We start from the raw sequence: 19285 nt of genomic DNA, 5'->3' as shown, positions 1-19285 counted from the left end.
CCTATGGAGGGAGCAAATAATCATATTTGAAAATATAGATGGGAAACAGGTTTAATAGCTACTGAACTTGTCGACATGAACAGAGAAGCCCCTTCTCTCTGGCCAGGTTGGTGAGATGCTCTGGGTGGGAGGTAAAAAGATCGATGGGTGAGAGGGCAGCTGTGCTGAGCAGGGTGAAATGTTAAACAGGGTGCAGTGCCCTGCGGGCTGCAGGGCTAAGAACCAGGTCCAGTAGAAGCCTGAGACCGTGGAGACAGGGGTCAGGCACTCACAGCTCACAATGACCTCTGGTCTGATGGGCCAGGGCAGGACCTGCCTGCCATGCCTCTCTGTGCAGAGAAAGCTGTGCTGACTCGGGGCTGGATGGCGTCTGCCCTTGCTTTCCCCAGGCCGAGTGGGCAGACGTGGGCAGCAGCTCAGGCCCTCAATCCTCACGCAGGTAGGCCTCCTGCTCCGGCTCAGCCCTCTCATCCCCTTCCTCCTGTGTTTTCTGTCGGAGTTCTTCTGTCTGTGCTTCTGCCAACTTGGTTTCTGCTTTCTGGGAAAGCTGGCGCACCTCCTGCACCTGCGATCTCACCAGCTGGATATGACTCCTGGCGGTTACAGACGCCTGGTCCGCTCCTGCCAAAAGATGGGCCACTTATGCTGAGTGGACACAAGGAAAGCCTGGGGGTCCTGTGGTTGTCATCTGAGCCTTTCTTGGGGCCACTTCCCCTGCCCTCCCTGCAAAGCAGAGAACCCTCTACCCTCCACATCCAGGTCTGCATTTTACTCTTTATTGTCAAAACCCTGGCATTCTCCTCCAGCTATCAGCAGCCACCATTGTTACAATTATCAAATGCAATTCCCACAATCATCTTTATAGCTACTCAGCTCTTAGTATAGACGTTTTAAGATTTTAATTTTTTTAACTGCACAATACATTTCTTTTTGACAAATGAAGAGATCACTAATAAAATCGTCAAACATCTCTTTCCTCACCCTACCCAATCTTCAGAGATAACATCTTTTAGAAGTTTAAAGGGCACCTGTCTCATCCTTTAAAATGTTACTATAAAGTAACATTTCATCTATTTACTACTAGATGGGCTGCTGTCCAATTCATGAACTGTTGAATAAAGCCAATTGGATCTTTTTAAAAAGTTACTACATTCATATGGAATACATAGAAAAAATTTTTATGACTATAAATCTACATAATGGCACAAACAGTATTTATTGAACATATTTTGCAATTTTGTTTTTGAGCGCTATCATTTTACCTGCTGCTAGTGTATTTCATCATATAGATATCCATATTTATTAATTCATCTACAGAACATTCAAGCCGTTCTTTTCTATGTTACTGCATTAACGAGAACCTTTAGTACATTGTAGAAAGGTAGTGGAGGATAGCAGGCATCCTTGTATTTCTGACGTTGATGGAAATGCTTCTCATATTTCACTATGAAATAGGATTATTTAACCTTCATTATGTTAGGAACATTCTCTCTATAATTGTACTCAGATTTAAATCGGAAATGGGCACTACATTTTACTGAAGGCTTCTGGGGCATACACTGATATGATTACACAAGTGGCTTTTCTCCTATAATCTACTGTAGATAATCTCAAGTAGTGAATTAAATGTTGATAGGGTTTTTTTTGCTATATGTAGATTTTTTTAAAATTTTACTTTTATTGAAATGTAGTTGATATACGATGTTGTGTTAGTTACTGCTGCACAGCAAAGTGATTCAGTTACACATATATATGCACTTTTTTTTAATATTCTTTTCCATTATGGTTTATCATAAGATATTGAATAGAGTTCCTTGTGCTATACAGTAGGACCTTGTTGTTTATCCATCCTATATATAAAAGCTTACATCTGCTAACCCCAGCCTCCCACTCCATCCCTCCCCTAATGCCCTCGGCAACCACCAGTCTGTTCTCTATGTCCCTGATTTTGTTTCTGTTTCGTAGATAGGTTCATTTGTGTCGTATTTTGGATTCCACATATAAGTGATACCATACGGTATTTGTCTTTCTCTTTCTGACTTACTTCACTTAGTATGATAATCTCTAGTTGCATCCATGTTGCTGCAAATGGCATTCTTTCGTTCTTTTTTATGGCTGAGTAGTATTCCCTTGTATATTATGTACATCTTCTTTATCCATTCATCTGTCAATGGAGATTTAAGTTGTTTCCATGTCTTGGCTATTGTGAATAGTGCTGCTGTGAACATAGGGGTGCATATATTTTTTGAATTATAGTTTTGTCCAGATACATGCCCAGGAGTGGGATTCCTGGATCATATGGTGACTCTATTTTTAGTTTTCTGAGGAACCTCCATACAGTTTTCCACAGTGGCTGCACCAACTTACATTCCCACCAACAGTGTAGGAGAGTTCCCTCTTCTCCATACCCTCTCCAGCATTTGTTATCTGTAGACTTTTTAATGATGGCCATTCTGACTGGTGTGAGGTGGTACCTCATTGTAGTTTTGATTTACATTTCTCTAATAATTAGCGATGTTGAGCATCTTTTCATGTGTCTATTGGCCATATGTATTTCTTCTTTGGAGAAATGTCTACTTAAGTCTTCTGCCCATTTTTCGATTGGGTTGTTTGCTTTTTTGTCATTGAGTTGTAGGAGCTGTTTATATATTTTGGAAATTAAGCCCTTTTTAGTCACATTGTTTGCAAATATTTTCTACCACTGTGTAGGCTGTCTTTTCATCTTGTTTATGGTTTCCTTTTCTGTGCAAAAGCTTGATTAAGTCCCATTTGTTTACTTTTGTTTTTATTTCCATTGCCTTGGGAGACTGACCTAAGAAAACATTGCTATGATTTATGTCAGAGAATGTTTTGTCTATGTTCTCTTGATAGGTATTTTTAATGTTGAATTATCCTTTTATTTTGAAGATAAATGGCTATATTTGATTTATATCTATATTCATAAGTGATACTGAACTATAGTTTTTTTGTTCTGGTGCTGGGCAAGTCCAGTTTGGGATCAGGCCTATGCTGGCTTTAGACAATTATAATAGTTGGGAGGCTTGTCATCATTTTTTGGTACACTTTCTATAACACAGGAATTATGTTTCTTGAAGATTTGATAAAACTCTCCCACAAAACTGCCTGGGCTTAGTGTCTACTTTGGGGGAACAGATTCTTTGTGAATACTATTTCAACTTTTGTGGTTACTGATCTTACTTGGATTCTTTACTTCTTGGGCCAACTTAGGATTTACATAAAGATCATAATATTCTCGTATGATTAAAAAACCCCTCCATATCTATAATAGCTCCTTCTGATGTTACTTTTGCTCTCTAAAAAGTTATACTTGCCAAACCTAATTTTTTAATTCTTTTCAAGGAACCAGAGCTTGCCTTTTTAACTGTTTATTTTTGGCTGCATTGTGTCTTCGTTGCTGCACACAGGCTTTCTCTAGTTGCAGCACGCAGGGGCTGCTCTTCATTGTGGTACGTGGTCTTCTCACTGTGGTGGCTTCTCTTGTTGCGGAGCATGGGCTCTAGGCGTGCGGGCTTCAGTAGCTGTGGCACGCAGGCTCAGCAGTTGTGGAGCACGGGGTTAGTTGCTCCACGGCATGTGGCATCTTCCCAGACCAGGGCTCGAACCCATGTCCCCTGCATTGGCAGGTGGATTCTTAACCACTGCACCACCAGGGAAGTCCCTATTTCTTTTTAGTCTTCTTATACCTTTTATTTCTTTTATTCCACATTGTCTGAATTTATTTTGCTTTCTCTAACTTACTGGGTTAAAAGTTTAATTAATTTTCAGTTCTTCTTAGTACAGTGAACATTACCTGTCACTTATGGCTGCTGTTCTTTTTATTTATGACATGTGCCTTTAAATAACGGTCAATTTCTATTTAAGAGCTACTTTGTATACAACCCTCTGGGTCTGCTATATACAAGACTTATGACAGTTCTAAATACTTTTAAATTTCCATTTTTCTTTATTGAGGTATAGTTGATTTACGATAGTATATAAGTTTTAGGTGTACAACATAGTTATTCACAATTTTTAAAGGTTCTAATCCATTTATAGTTACTATAAAATACTGGCTATGTTTTCTGTGCTGTTCAATATATCCTTGCAGCTTATTTATTTTATACATAGTAGTTTACACCTCTTCATCCTCTCCCCACTGGTAACCACTAGTTTGTTCTCTGTATCTGTCTGTTTTGTTATATTCACTAGTTTTATTTTTTAGATTCTATGTATAAGTGATATCATACAGTATTTGTCTTTGTGTCTGACTTATTTTACTAAGACTAAACCTTGCAAGTCCATCCATGTTGTTGCAAATGGCAAAATTTCATTCTTTTATGGCTGAGTAATAGTCCACTGTATATATACACCACATCTTTATCCATTCATCTGTTGATGGGACACTTAGGTTGCTTCCAAATCTTGGCTATTGTAAATAATGCTGCTATGAACATTGGGGTGCATATATCTTTTTGAATTCACAATTTCATTTTCTTCAGAGATATACCCAGGAGTGGAAAGGAACTGCTGGATCATATGGTGGTTCTATTTTTTTTTTTCTTCTTCTTTTTATCTCTTTTTTTTTTTTGCTGTGCTGCTTGGCTTGTGGGATCTTAGTTCCCCAACCAGGGATTGAACCCGTGCCCTCGGCAATGAAAATGCAGAGTCCTAAACACTGGACCACCAGGGAATTCCCACTATTTTCAGTTTATTTTTACCATTGCCTTTTTAAATTTTTATTGGAGTATAGTTGATTTGTTAGTTTTAGGTGTACAGTAAGGTGAATCAGTTATACATATACATATATCCACTCTTTTTTAGATTCTTTTCCCATATAGGTCATTACAGAGTATTGAGTTCCCTGTGCTATACAGTAGGTCCTTATTAGTTATCTATTTTATACATAGTAGTGTATATATGTCAATCCCAATCTCTCAATTTATCCCTCCCCCCACCCTTTCCCCCTGGTAATCATAAGTTTGTTTTCTACATCTGTGACTCTATTTGTTTTGTAAATAAGTTCATTTGTATTTTTTTTTTTGGTTCCACATATAAGCGATATCATATGATATTTGTCTTTCTCTGACTTACTTCACTCAGTGTAACTATCTCTAGCACCCATGTTGCTGCAAATGGCATTATTTTATTCTTTTTATGGCTGAGTAATATTCCATTGTATATATGTACCACATCTTCTCTCTCCACTCTTCTGTAGATGGACACTTTGGTTGCTTCCGAATCTTGGCTACTGTAAATAGTGCTGTAGTGAACACTGGGGTGCATGTATCTTTTCAAATTATGGTTTTCTCAGGGTATATGCCCAGGAGCAGGATTGCTGGATCATATGGTAGTTCTATTTTCAGTTTTTTTAAGGAAACTCCATACTGTTCTCCACAATGGTTGTACCAATTTACATTCCCACCAACAGTGTAGAGGGTTCCCTTTTCTCTATACCCTTTCCAGCATTTACTGTTTGTAGATTTTTTGATGATGGCCATTCTGACCGGTGTGAGGTGACACCTCATTGCAGTTTTGATTTGCATTTCTCTAATAATTAGTGATATTGACATCTTCTAATGTGCTTCTTGGCCATGTGTATGTCTTCTTTGGCAAAATGTTTATTTAGATCTTCTGCCCATATTTTGATTGGGTTGTTTTTCTGTTACTGGGCTGCGTGAACTGTTTGTATATTTTGGAGATTAATCCCTTGTTGGGCACTTCGTTTGCAAATATTTTCTCCCATTCTATAGGTTGTCTTTTTGTTTTGTTTATGGTTTCCTTTGCTGTGCAAAAGCTTTTAAGTTTAATTAGGTTCCATTTGTTTATTTTTGTTTTCATTACTCTTGGAGGTGGATCAAAAAAGATATTGCTGTGATTTATGTCAAGAGTGTTCTGCCTGTTTTCCTCTAAGAGTTTTATAGTATCTGGCCTTAACATTTAGGTCTTTAATCCATTTTGAGTTTATTTTTGTGTATGGTGTTAGAGAGTGTTCTAATTTCATTCTTTCACATGTAGCTGTCCAGTTTTCCCAGCATCACTTATTGAAGAGAGGAGACTGTCTTTTCGCCATTGTATATTCTTGCCTCCTTTGTCACAGATTAGTGGACCATAGGTGTGTGGGTTTATTTTTAGTTTTTTGAGGAACCTCCATACTGTTTATCACAGTGGCTGCACCATTTTACATTACCACCAACAGTGTACTAGGGTTCCCTTTTCTCCACATTCTCGGTGACATTTGTGATTTATGATCTTTTTATGATAGCCATTCTGACAGGTGAGGTGATATCTCATTGTGGTTTTGATTTGCACTTCTCTGATGATTAGCGATGCTGAGCATCTTTTCATGCACCCATTGGCCATCTGTACGTTGTCTTTGGAAAATGTCTATTCAGATCTTCTTTCCATTTTTAAATCAGGGTTTTTTTTTGATATTGAGTTGTACGAGTTAAATTTCCATTTTGATTTTTGGTGAGGAAGGGGGGTATCAAGTAATTTGCTGAGTCTTTGTCACTTGGCATAAAAATCAATTTTTGTACATGCTGTATACTATTTGAAGAGAATTTTTGGGGGGAGGGCAAAATTTTGTATTCAGTATATGTATTTGGTTAAGCTTTTAAAAATCATTCTGTTCCAACACTGAATAGTTTTAATTGCTTTGGTCTTGACCTGTGAGCCTGAGATGTGTATAAAGCTCCATTTCTCCTTGTAAATCTATCAATCAATCAGTTTTTGCCTCATTAGGCACACACTTCACGATTGATGTCTTGATGAACTGTTCTGTCCCCTTTAATGCTTTTTGTCTTGAATCCCCCTTCTGATTCTGACATTGCTCTGCCACCTTTTTTGGGGTAGATTTCTTTTTGTTAGTAATGTTTCAGTTTATCTTAAAATTCTAAACCTTCCTATGTGTTTTTGTTTTAGATGTGCCTCTGTAAACAGTTTTAGCTAGAATTATTTTTTAATACATTCAGAAAGTATCATTTAATGTGTAAATTTATTCTTAGTTATTGTGATTACTGATATTTGAATTGTTCTTCTATTTTACTTTGCATTTTCTAATTAACAGGCTTTAATTCTTAAACCTTTCCTGCCTTAACTGAATTTTATCAACTTTTCCCTTTCCCCCCCCAATTCTTTTTGAAGTGTTTAACAATGTCTAATGTTAAGCCATTTTCTCTCTTCTCAAGCAAGAAAGCTTAGCATGCTTTCACTTCTTCCCCAAATTGATTACTTAAAAATTTAACACTCAGGGGCTTCCCTGGTGGCACAGTGGTTGAGAATCTGCCTGCCAATGCAAGGGACACGGTTCAGTCCCTGGCCCAAGAAGGTCCCACATGCCGCAGAGCAACTAAGCCCGTGCGCCACAACTACTGAAGCCTGTGTGCCTAGAGCCCATGCTCCATGAGAGAAGCCACCGCAATGAGAAGCCCGTGCACAGCAACAAAGAGTAGCCCCCACAACTAGAGAAAGCCCACGCACAGCAACGAAGACCCAACACAGCCAAAAAGAAATTAATTTATTAAAAACAAAAAGAACACTCAGAGCTTTTGACAAGTTTTACTAAATTTTCTTCATTAGTTTTGTATCTCAGTTGCTTCTTTCTAAACTAATTTTTCTTTACAGAGTAGGTTTTCCAGAAAGCATAAGCAGCTGGTAAGCTGAGTCTTTATGTCTGAAAACATCTTTTATTCTCACATTTTAAAGATATTTGGATGGTTATTTTTTTGTCACCTTGCATCTAGGGTTGCAGATAAGAAGATTAACATCTGATTATACTTCTTTTGTAAGTAATTGTTTTTTTCTTACAGTTTTTAGGATTTTTCCTAAAATTTTTGTGTTTATGTTTGTTTGTTATGTTTATGTTTGTTTGTTTTTTTTAACCACATGAGATATATTTATATTTTAAATTCTGTTCAGAACCTTTGTGAGCCCTTTCAATCAGTTCTGGGAAAATGTCTTTTTTCAGATAATGCTTATAAATTACTCTCCCTCTTTTCTCCTGCTAGATCTAAGCCTAGTGAGTGGTGAGGGCTGCCTGGGCCTGTTCCTGCTGTAGAACCCTCAGCAAACCTCCCTGTTCACTGCACCTGGAAACCCTGCTCCCACCTCTGGTGCGCCACTACTAAAATGCTACTTTTACATGTCTGTTGTTTCGCTCTTCATTCCAATCCTGTTTTCAGAATCTCTTATTCCTCAGGCATTAGTAACTAAGAAAGAATTTTTTGTTTTTACTTAAAAAATCTTTTGTATCGTTAAGATTTCAGAAAACAAAAGCACTTTAACAAACCAGTTTCCTAATAAGAATTTCTGTGGTGACATAGTTTGGGCCCAACCAGGTAAGATTGTCAAATGAGGGGTTCCCTCAAATACATTTAATTAGAAAACCATTCAGCTCAAGCCCACTGGATGGATAGTGATGGTTTAAAAACGCCTGGTGAATGAATAACTGCATTTTTTATACTCAGGCACCAAGGCACAGAGGATGAAGCCCTGGCTACCAGGGGCAAAGGCTTTAGAATTTGACCTACCTCGCTGAATCCCAGTTGGGCTGCTTACTTACTGTGTACCACAGCATGCTGGGTGAATTACTTAACCCCCTCTATCTGCCAGTTTCTTCATCTATAAAGTGGGAATGATGATAGTAACTCCTACTTTAAAGGAACTATGGGGGTTAAATGTCTATAAAATGTTTACCACAAAGCCTGAAATATAGATACTAGTTATTCATAAATTATCCAGGTTATTAAAAAATAAAGTGTTCAAAAACTATTTGGAAGCAATCAAAATTTCCAGCTGACAGTAGTTTTATCATTTCTCATTTTCTAGATATTAACTATCTAGCTTCTACGGGTCTGGTCTACAAGGGCATTAATTTTTCCTTTGTGTAGATAAAATATTGGTTAATATACTGCAAATGGGAACATTTTCCCACAAAATTATAGCCACAATATTCCCTCACTTTTCAGCTAGATGAAAACTCAAACAGCACCTCCACAGTAAGAACTTTAACCTACCAGTTTGGTATGCAGCTTCTGCTGCCATCTCTGAAAGACTAACTGCAGTCATCCAGGTGGTTTCCAACTTCAAGTACTCTTGCTGTTTTGAAGTCATCTATAAATTAAAGCACTTCAGACAACATGACTCTGCATTACGTCATTAAGCACATTTAAATGGACTTATTCAATAGTAGACTGAGAGAACAGCTACTGGTAAAACACCTTCATTCAATCATTTAGATAACCACAATGAGGTAGGAGCACTAATAAAGAAACGCAAAGTAACTTTTTGCTCACCTCAACTCTGGCTCCTATGATCACCTGCCACACTTCATCTTCCTCCTGTGAATTCATTTTCCCAAGTAAACTTGTGTATTGTCGGTACAGAGAAATTAAGATATAAACAGCCTACAAATATAGAATAAATGAGTAAAATAAGTGAGACATATTAGGGTTAGTGAGACTTAGACCTCAAGGTGATGAAGTCCCATTGCAGCAAACTGGCTCTTCAGTCCTTCTGCCTCACTGAACCTGCACTATTGTATGAAGCAGAGGCATTATCCTAAGACATCAGTATCTCTACTTGTCAACTTTTGTGTTTTAAAAGCTTGTTAGCAATTTAGACATACAAAAAGAACATAATGCAGATGGAAAACTCAGAAATCTGGGAATAAAGCTGCTGAAAAATGAAGGTAAAGAAACATATAAATGAGACTTTTAAAAATGATTCTGATTATCCATATACTACTCTCTATTAGCTCAGATCAGTGGTTTTCAAACTGTCCTCACACAGAAGCCCCTGGTACCCCCAACTGAACCAGATCAGTGTGGTCCCCTTGTCTTATATACTGGGCTGCTATATTTAAGATTTTTCTTTTAAAAAGCATTCCTGGACAGTGAGGCCGACCACAGCCCTGTCCCAGAGGGCGAGTGTCCCACCTGCAGGGGCCCTACATTAAATGAGGATAAAGCAAAACTCTAATTCAAAAAGATACACACACCCCTATGTTCACAGGAGCACTATTTACAGTAGCCAAGATATGGAAGCAACCTAAATGTCCACTGACAGATGAATGGATAAAGATGTGGTACATATATACAATGGAATATTACTCAGCCATAAAAAAGAATGGAACAGGGGCTTCCCTGGTGGAACAGTGGTTAACAATCTGCCTGCCAATTCAGGGGACACAGGTTCAAGCCCTGGTCCGGGAAGATCCCACATGCCGCGGAGCAACAAAGCCCGTGCACCACAACTACTGAGTCTGCGCCCTAGAGCCCATGAGCCACAACTACTGAAGCTCGCACGCTTAGAGCCTGTGCTCTGCAACAAGAGAAGCCACCACAAGGAGAAGCCCATACACCACAATGAAGAGTAGCCCCCGCTCACCACAACTAGAGAAAGCCAGTGCACAGCCACAAAGACCCAACTCAGCCAAAAATAAATAAATAAATAAAAATTTATTTTAAAAAAATGGAATAATGCCATTTGCAGCAACATGGATGATCATACTAAGTGAAGTAACGCAGAAAGAGAAAGACAAATCACATGATATCACTTGTACGTGGAATCTAAAATAATGCTACAAATGAACTTACAAAACAGAAACAGACTCGCAGATGTAGAGAACAGACTTGTGGATGCCGAGGGGGAGGGAGGTGAGGGAAAGATGGATTGGGAGTTTGAGATTAGCAGATGCAAACTATTATATAGAGAATGGATAAACAACAAGGTCCTACTGTATAGCACAGGGAACTATAGTCAATATCCTGTGATAAACCATAATGGAAAAGAATATGAAGAAGAATATATGTGTAACTGAATCACTTTGCTGTACAGTAGAAATTAACACAACATTGTAAATCAACTATACTTCAATAAAATTTTTTTAAATAAAATAAAATGAATAATAAAAAGGGTTCCTGAAGAAAGTCTAAAAACCGGTAATTTAGATCAGGACTCAGCCAACTTTTTTTGTAAAGGGCCAGAGAGTGGCCCTACAGTCTCTGTTTGCAACTACTCAACTCACGAAAGCAGTCACAGACAATACACAAAAAAACGAGCCTGACCGTGTGCCAATCAAACTACAAACGCAGGCATCAGACCCGATTTGATCTGTGAGCCATAGTTTGCTAACCATTGACTTAGATGACCAAGACTTAACAAGAGGACACTTACCTTAGTATATTCAGTGATTGCTTCAATCAATGCATATGTGGTCTGAGAGAGAAAGGTAGAGGTGCTATCTGTTACCAAAGACACAGCCCTCCTCATTAATGCATCGTTACTAAGAGAATGAGGCTCCGGTTTCTGAAACACAAACATTTTTAGTCAATTTTGAACCTAAAGCTCCAGCTGAGATCACAGACAGCCACGTGAAAAATGTAATTCTCACATTGCAATTGCACTATGATGCTTCTGTGTTAACTTTTTCTTTTTAAGCTTTATTTTCGCTATTTAAGACAACATATGAAAATAATTCTAGAATATGCTTTCTACCTACTTTTGTTGCTTATTCTCTGCTCCAAAAAGCAAAGTATTTCTTTTTATCAAATAAAAGGCTAGTATTTATAATCAACAAATTTCATGAAGTTATGATTCATTCATTACCACAGTGCTGGATGCTTGGGATATAAAGATAAACTAGAAAATTAATGCAATCAAGTACCATGGGAGCTGTGGAAGAAGTCTGGAGGGGCACACGTAAGACAGCAATCACTTCTACGTTGAATGAGAATAACTTAGAAAAGGCTTCATAGAGTTGATAAGGATTAAGCTGAGTCTAAGAAAGTAAATGGTGGAGAGGGCAAATGTGCAGAATGAGCTGTACAGTCTTGATGCGGGGGAGAGGAGACGCCTCCCTCTGACCTCAGCTGTTATGTTTAAAAAAAAAAAAAAAAGGGCAGTATAACTATCTGACGAGTTAAGGGAATGTGGTGGCCACCTTGATTAAATATTGGCAACTACGATGACGAGTCATCCCTAACTCTCCCTTTTTCTCCCATAGCAGAGGATTTATTGCATCAGAACTAACAAACCAATCCCTCTATCATCTGTTGTCGTTTTGCTATTTAAAGTATAAGCACACTGAATCACTGCCTGTTGAAAGTAGCAATCAAGAAATATCTCTCGGGGCTTCCCTGGTGGCGCAGTGGTTGAGAGTCTGCCTGCCAATGCAGGGGACACGGGTTCGAGCCCTGTTCTGGGGGGATCCCACATGCCGCGGAGCAACTAGGCCCGTGAGCCACAACTACTGAGCCTGCGCGTCTGGAGCCTGTGCTCCGCAACAAGAGAGGCCGCGATAGTGAGAGGCCCGCGCACCGCGATGAAGAGTGGCCCCCGCTTGCCACAGCTGGAGAAAGCCCTCGCACAGAAACGAAGACCCAACACAGCCATAAATAAATAAATAAAAATAAATAAATAAAAAAAAAAAAAAAAAAAAAAGAAATATCTCTGGGGCTTCCCTGGTGGTGCAGTGGTTGAGAATCTGCCTGCCAATGCAGGGGACACGGGTTCGAGCCCTGGTCTGGGAAGATCCCACATGCCGCGGAGCAGCTGGGCCCGTGAGCCACAACTACTGAGCCTGCGCGTCTGGAGCCTGTGCTCCGCAACAAGAGAGGCCGCGATAGTGAGAGGCCCGCGCACCGCGATGAAGAGTGGCCCGCGCTTGCTGCAACTAGAGAAAGCCCTCGCACAGAAACAAAGACCCAACACAGTCAAAAATAAATAAATTAACTTAAAAAAAAAGAAATATCTCTGATACACAAACAAATCATGAATTTTATCGTATTTATATTTCATTCGATCAACTAAGTAAGTATTCATTATGTACCTCGCACTGAGGGGCTAGAAAGGAAAGAATGATGGAAAGAATGATATCATCTCTGCTCATGAGAAGCTAATTTTGACCTATTCTGACAATTTGTGTCTTCATAATGCTCTCCATTTTACAATGCATGTTTACTTGTTCCTCACAACAGTCTAGGTATTAGCACTTCTCTTTTAATGAGGAAACGGAAGCTCAAAATAGTTATGTAACTCTCCCCAAAAGTACACACGTAGACCTCAAACCAAATCTCACTCCAAAGTTTCCATTATGCTCTGCTGACTCAGGAGAGTCAAACAGATTATCATCAAATATCAAAATAGACAATATAAGTGGTCAGAGAGGGAAATCATTGTTGGCCAGGAACTAGGAAAGGCTTTAAAAAGAGGTGGGATTTGGGTCTCAAGACAACTAGGATTAGAATGGACACGCGTCCTGGGTGAGAAGAAACAATGAGGAAAAGAACACATATGATGTATGCAGGGGATGTCGGGAATCTAGCCTGGGTGGAGTGGATGGCACAAGGCAGATGAGACTGGCTAGGGCACTGGAGTGCGAGGAGAGTTTGCTGGATTTTAGTTCTGTAACACATTATGGGGAGCCACTGCAGGCTCTGAAGAACGGAAGTGGCATTGCTGTTCCTGCAGGAGAATGACTAGAGGCTCCTGTCAACCAGAGGCCCCGGGCATGTGGCCTAGAACTGAGGTAACTAGGGCTTAAGAATAGTATACGAACTAGAAAGGACAAACACAGGGGACTTCTCTGGTGGCACAGTGGTTAAGACTCTGCACTCCCAACGCAGGGGGCCCGGGTTCTATCTCTGGTCAGGGAACTAGATCCCACATGCGTGCCGCAACTACGAGTGCACATGCTGCAACTAAGGAGCCGGGGAGCCACAACTAAGACCCAGTGCAACCAAACAAATAAATAAAATAGGTAAACATAAAAAAAAAAAAAAAAAAAGGATAAACTCACAAAAAATCTTTTGGAGGAAGAAAGAAAAGGCTGTCCTAACAATGACTGAAAATGGCCTGGTGTCCAAGTAAGGATTTTAGGGTTAAAGGGTCATTAGTGCACAGAGATGAGGGCTGAAGTGAGCACAAAAAGGGAAAGCCTCATGAGTGAGCCTCAGAAGATGCTGAAAATACTCGTGATAGATGGAATTAATCTTGTTGCTATGATAAACACACATTTAAGTATCAGGAATGTGTTGCCAAAATGGGGTTTGCCGATTTCTTATTTAGGTCTTCCCGATAAAGCATATAACCAACAATTTTTTAATAAGGTACCACTTTCATATCACTGTCTACTTGACAACTCCACCTAGATGTCATTTCCAAAACTGAACTCTTGGTTTCTTCCTCCCAAAACCCATTCCTCTCCATCCCAGTATATGGCAACACCATTCTTTCAGTTGCTTAGGCCTTTTAAAAGCATTGGAATCGAAGTTACATACGTCACACCTAACCCATCAGCAACTCCAGCTGATCACATTCAGCCGGCTTCCCCCCACCTGATCCAAGCCCTCAATCATCTCATGCCTGGACCCCTGCTGGTCTTTTTAGTTCCACACAGCAACCTTTAAAAACTTATGTCAGATCATAATAATCTTATGTTAAAATCCTCTGTGGCTTCTTTTCCATAATAAAATCCAAAGCTCTACAATGGCCCACAAAGTACAGAAGTCGAAGCACATTCTGGTCCTGAGCTAACTCTGTGAGCTGAGCTCATCTATTTCTCTCTCTCTCTCCCCCTCTCATTCCACTTTCTCCTCTTCCTTCTCTCCAGAATGTAAGCTTTATGAAAGCAGAAACTTCGTCTGATTTGCTCGTACGGTCTCAGTGTGTATGGCACATAAAAGTTGCCCAAGAAATTTTTGTTGAATGAAAGACTATTTTGTTGATACTGTAATATGTTCTTTTCTTTCTTCCCGCTTCATACAATCTGACCAACTTGACATAGTGTTCCTACCAAATAATACTATTAAAATGGAAATATTACTATATTTGCTCAGCTCTGAAAAGAAGATGCCGACACACTAGAAAGCATACCATCACATGCGGGTGGGGAGGAGCGCGGGGTAAAACCATGAGAGCTTGTCAGATGCTTCACGGCCCACCTGAGACTTCAAGAGGACACAGTACACAAAGACAAACAACACGGAGTGACAGGACAGTACTTCACCTGTGCAATAGGAACTGCACACAGGGCTACCCCAAATCCAGCAGCCACAGCTTTGTGCCATGGTCTTATCAATTCCGAGAAACAGCGCTTCTCACAGTTAGCCACGACTGGCACACGCTGTTTGTACCTGGAAACAGAAGTCAAATTTAGTAAGGCACAACCACCAACCTGTAAAAGCCTCTTCAATGTACTGATATTTGCAGGGGCTGGAGACTCAAACTCGGGCCACGCTGGAACCCAAATGACGACGCAGGGTGGCCTTCCACACGACAGGGCTCTGTGGGGAGCGGGGTGGACCGGAAAGGCCCGGGCGCGAAGAAACCGCTACTTGGCTCCCCGCGCGGGAATGCGGGCCGACGGTGCCGCAGTTTAAGAGTTACCAGGTGTGGACGTTTAAGAGGTGGTCTCAAAGCTTTTAAAAAACTCAGGCCAAAATAAAACGCTTCTGCAGGCAGGATTTAGCGCTGGCCCTCTGGCCTAGGCTGCAAGGGCTCTGATGGTCCCCTGGAGCCCGCAGGCGTCAAGAGGCCTAGGGAGCAGGGCCCGCGGGGAGACCGGCAAGTTCCTGGGGCTCCTCCGCCCTCACGGAAAACCCTCACGGGTTCCGGGAACCCGCCGCCTGCCCGGGCCTCTCCCCCTACTCTCCCCAGTGACTTCAATGGGCCAACGAGAGTCACTTCGCGGGCAGGCCGAGCGCCCCCCAAAAGACAGCCCGAGGATGGGGGAACGCGCTTTCGGCAGGTGGGAAAACGGAAAAGCCGTCAGTGAGACACAAAGCCCGGGCTTCGCCGAGGAGGCGGGAGGCCTCTGGCCCGAGGCAGAGGCGGGACGTCCTCAGACCTCCGAGAGGGGCGGGACGCCGTGACCCTCTCGGCCGAGAAGGGAAGCGCGCGCCCGCAAGGCCGGGGCTGCGGCCCGGGTGCGGCGCTCTCAGCGTCCCCTCCCTCTGTCCGACCCTGACCTCCTACACGGCCTCAGCCCTACCTGAAGAAGGAGGCTACGCTCCTCGACAGCCAACTCCGTAGAGCCGCCATTCCGCGTCGGGCGGACCCCACGCGCACACGCCGGAAGTGACGCCCCTTCGTGAGCGGGGGGCGGGGCACGGCCCCCACTTGAGAGGGCCGCTTCACATGACCACGCCCCCCGCCCGAGGGCGCAGCCGGGATTGGACAGACGGGGAGAGAGGGGGCGGGGCTGAGGGTAACGGCTATAACGGCCTGGCCGGACACCCAACTGCCGGAGCTTCCGCGTGGGGCGGGGCGGGCCGTGTGAGGACGCGGAGCGGGCGGAGCCAAGTCGGCCGTCGTGGCGGGTGCTTGGACTGGGGCCCTTCACCTCGGGAGAGTTTTCTCGTTAGCTGGCCGTGCGGGTCCGTCAGGACAGAAGTCGGAGGCGGAGCAGCGCTCTGCTGGGCAGGCTGCTGCTGGGGCAGGGGCGGGGCGGGAGGCGGGAGGGGCGGGGAGCCGGGCCAGCGGCGCTGTCACTTCAGCACCATGAAATAGGTGGTCCAGCCGGCCAGCAGCAGCGCCCCGATGAGCACCGTGTAGCTGAGGAGCACGAAGGCCAGCAGCTCCCGCAGCAGCTGCAGCACGTGGATGGTGGTCGAGGCCGGCATCGCCCTGCGCGGGAGGCCCGAGGACCTGCGGAGCAGGGCACCCGGGAGAGCCTGAGCACGCAAAGAGGACGGTTCCCTCCCTTGACCAACCTCCGCTGGACCCTGAGCAAGCGCTGCTGAGCCAGGCACTGTTATAGGCAGCGTGGACCCAGGGGGCTAGACTAGGTCCCGGCCCTCTACAGAGTGAACATTCTTTCCTAAGGCTAAGGAAGCCCAAAGTGCTGATTTTCTCCATTAACAACAACCTGGACACTCTGCATTGACACTACAGAATTCTTTTAAACCGAAAGTTCCCCTCATTCTTCGGCTCCCGATCTGGATCTGGGCTCAGAGAAGAGAGAAGCCTGGCGGTTCCCAGACCCCGCTGCTGCACTGGTCTTCATCCCCAGCCCTCTCCTCCCATCCACCTCCTTCATTTTTAATGTTGTGAGTGCTGCTAATGGGCTGGTGAAGTAAAGCTTTCTTTTGCCATCATTCAAGCTGCAGCCCCGGCTGTCAGCGCTACTTGGGAGGGGAAGAGAAGAAAGAGCCTTTTGAGTAGGGGGGAAAGAGCAGACCCTCACTGCAGCCCCTCTGCAATTCCTCTGGCCCCAAGGCTTATTAGTACACAAGAGTTTGAGGATCCCTGCTTTGTGGCCAGGCACGCTTGCCCTTCTGGCCAGCCAGGATAGGAGTGCCAAGAGGTGGGCATCAATTTGATTCTGGGCTGATCTCCTTCCCCACCGTGCTCTTGGCATCTGCTCCAGCGCTCTAACTTCCACCACAGATGGAATCATATAGTAACAATCACAAACCACTTCTTTACCTCCACTGCTGCCCTGCCCAGCAACGCCCCTCAGTGCCAGCCACCAGCTTCCCTTTCTCCCCATTTCACTCACTCAGGAAAGTTTCCACGACTCGTCCACCGCAGCAGCTCCACGGTCCCTCTCCGGTCTGGTGTCCAAAGGTAGGCTTGCATGCACTCCAGCGATGTCAGCAGAGCTGAGGGATTTTCAGGCAGCAGCTGCACTCACCAACTAGGTGTGGTCTAGAGACCAATCACAATCTTCACGTGGTCCCTGAGCTCTCACAGAGCTGCGCACAGGCGATCCCAGACCAGGCGGGGCGCTGGCAACCCTACCCGCCCTCTGCCTATGTCACCACGACGGCCCACAGAGCTCTGAACTTGCCTGCAAAGCTCCTGACTTAGATGGGCTGAGCAAGTGGCACACTAGGGGGGATTTCATGCCTCTTGTCTGGCTTTTCTAAACACTACAGGTGGATACAGTCCAAATCCTAACAGACTCCCACGGAGAGCAGTCCCATCCTACTCCTGAGTCTCAGACGAGAAGAACCACTGTACATACAACACTCATGACTGCCCCACTAAAGCAAAAGCTGTTGTCTTAAAACATATGCAACTTCGAGCATTTGTGTGTGCGTGTGTGTGTGTGTGTGTGTGTGTGAGAACCAGCTCAGAGAACCAAAAGCTCCCAAGTGCTTGATTCTAATTCACAGAGTTTAGCAGGTTAGAGACTCATTATACAGTCACCTTCCCAATGTGCCCACTTCCAATTTCAACTCCTCCAAATGCGAGGCAAAAAGAACCAGTCAGGATTTCAGCCAATAAAGAACAGACCCTTTCCCAGATGTAACAATGAAGGGAAAAGAAAGCACAAACTTTATGCTGCTTCTGATTCTTATGCTTTTTGTAGTAGTTTGTAGTAAGAATATGTTTTGACCTTTAAAAAAAAGCAGGCAGTGTGGACATCAACCCTTTTATCAACATCATCATCCAGAAGCAAATGGCTCTCTAATTTGATCAGGATCTCTTATTATCAAATCATTGCCCCGCCGCAGCTGGGCTGAAAACAGGAGCAGAATATTATCAAGCTGCGCAGGAAGCCAGTGAGTAGTAATTGCTCCCCCAGAGAACTGGTCATCTGGAGGGCTCTGTGTCCTGCCGAGTCACAGCAAAGAAAGTACAGCTGAGATTTATACCCTCATCCCACACCAAAGTAACAGATGAAAAAGGCTATTAAAATAGGCCTGATTCTGTTCCCCTTTAACTCTCACATCCTTCAAATGGATATCTCAAGTCAGTTATGTGTTCCAGCCTTTGCAGACTCTAGTCACCACGCAATTTGGGGGTATTTTACAGCAACGGAGTAACTGGAGCTGAGAAACATTATGTAGCTTGAAGTTCATATGCATTCATTGAGAAGAGAATCTGAGAAATTTTACATTACTGCCTTTAATTGTTGGATGACAAAAAGGCATCCTCTATTTTCTACAGTAGGTCATCGTTAAACCATATGATTGAATGTAATACACCAGGCTCTAGAGTATAATTCACAGTCTGTTCATAATTCATAGTCTATGTGATATCTGTATTTCTCTGCCTTGCCATCTTTATTACAGCCCCTCTTCCTGGCTGCTTTAGATACTCAGTCCGTTCTGGTGTTTTGTTGTTTTTTTTTTTAAAGTATTTCTTCTTGAGTTCAACTCAGCTGAATACAAACACTTCCTCCTGGTGACAGGCCAGTCTTTAACATACAACTGAGAACAAGAGACGGACTCCATGTGGGATTAATCATAATCCACTTGCCGTGAGGGCAGAGCTAAAGGGGACTATCGCACGGAGACCCTCCCTTCCCAGTTCTCTTCAAGAACTAAATGTGCTG

At 43.0% G+C, this 19285-nt stretch overlaps 2 protein-coding genes across 5 annotated transcripts; both read right to left on the bottom strand.

The window, feature by feature from the left end:
• Positions 1–35: 35 nt before the first annotated feature.
• On the bottom strand, positions 36–16098 carry DIABLO (diablo IAP-binding mitochondrial protein). Of its 4 annotated transcripts, none has more exons than XM_059894714.1 (7): positions 15992–16098; positions 15008–15134; positions 11176–11307; positions 9294–9404; positions 9015–9111; positions 2045–2218; positions 537–621 (listed from the first exon to the last, which is right to left on the bottom strand). In XM_059894714.1, exons 1-6 carry the CDS (start codon positions 16039–16041, stop codon positions 2046–2048), a joined length of 690 nt encoding a protein of 229 aa, XP_059750697.1. In that variant the 5' UTR covers positions 16042–16098; the 3' UTR covers positions 537–621; position 2045. The 4 variants fall into 4 exon arrangements, with proteins under 4 accessions (XP_059750695.1, XP_059750699.1, XP_059750697.1 ...); XM_059894715.1 differs by having other exon boundaries at positions 2045–2215; XM_059894712.1 differs by lacking the exon at positions 2045–2218 and having other exon boundaries at positions 36–621.
• A 389-nt stretch (positions 16099–16487) lies between these two features.
• Positions 16488–16622, bottom strand: LOC132347920 (uncharacterized). Its single transcript, XM_059894866.1, has one exon. The coding sequence runs from the start codon at positions 16620–16622 to the stop codon at positions 16488–16490; it is 135 nt and encodes a 44-aa protein (XP_059750849.1).
• Between the last annotated feature and the right edge of the window lie 2663 nt (positions 16623–19285).

Source organism: Balaenoptera ricei, chromosome 14 (genome assembly GCF_028023285.1).
Source record: "Balaenoptera ricei isolate mBalRic1 chromosome 14, mBalRic1.hap2, whole genome shotgun sequence".
Taxonomy (NCBI): Eukaryota; Metazoa; Chordata; class Mammalia; order Artiodactyla; family Balaenopteridae; genus Balaenoptera; species Balaenoptera ricei.
Note: the sequence above shows the minus strand (reverse complement) of the source record. Positions and strands in the feature narration are given on the sequence as shown.

Bases quoted from the DNA above. Each gene is read 5' to 3' on its own strand.
- LOC132347920 (XM_059894866.1), bottom strand. From the start codon at position 16,622: ATGCCGGCCTCGACCACCATCCACGTGCTGCAGCTGCTGCGGGAGCTG.
- DIABLO (XM_059894712.1), bottom strand. From the start codon at position 16,041: ATGGCGGCTCTACGGAGTTGGCTGTCGAGGAGCGTAGCCTCCTTCTTC. The intron at 15,135-15,991 runs GTAGGGCTGAGG...TTCTGTTTCCAG, and splicing joins AGCGTAGCCTCCTTCTTCAG to GTACAAACAGCGTGTGCCAG. The intron at 11,308-15,007 runs GTGAAGTACTGT...TTTGTGTTTCAG, and splicing joins GTGCAGTTCCTATTGCACAG to AAACCGGAGCCTCATTCTCT.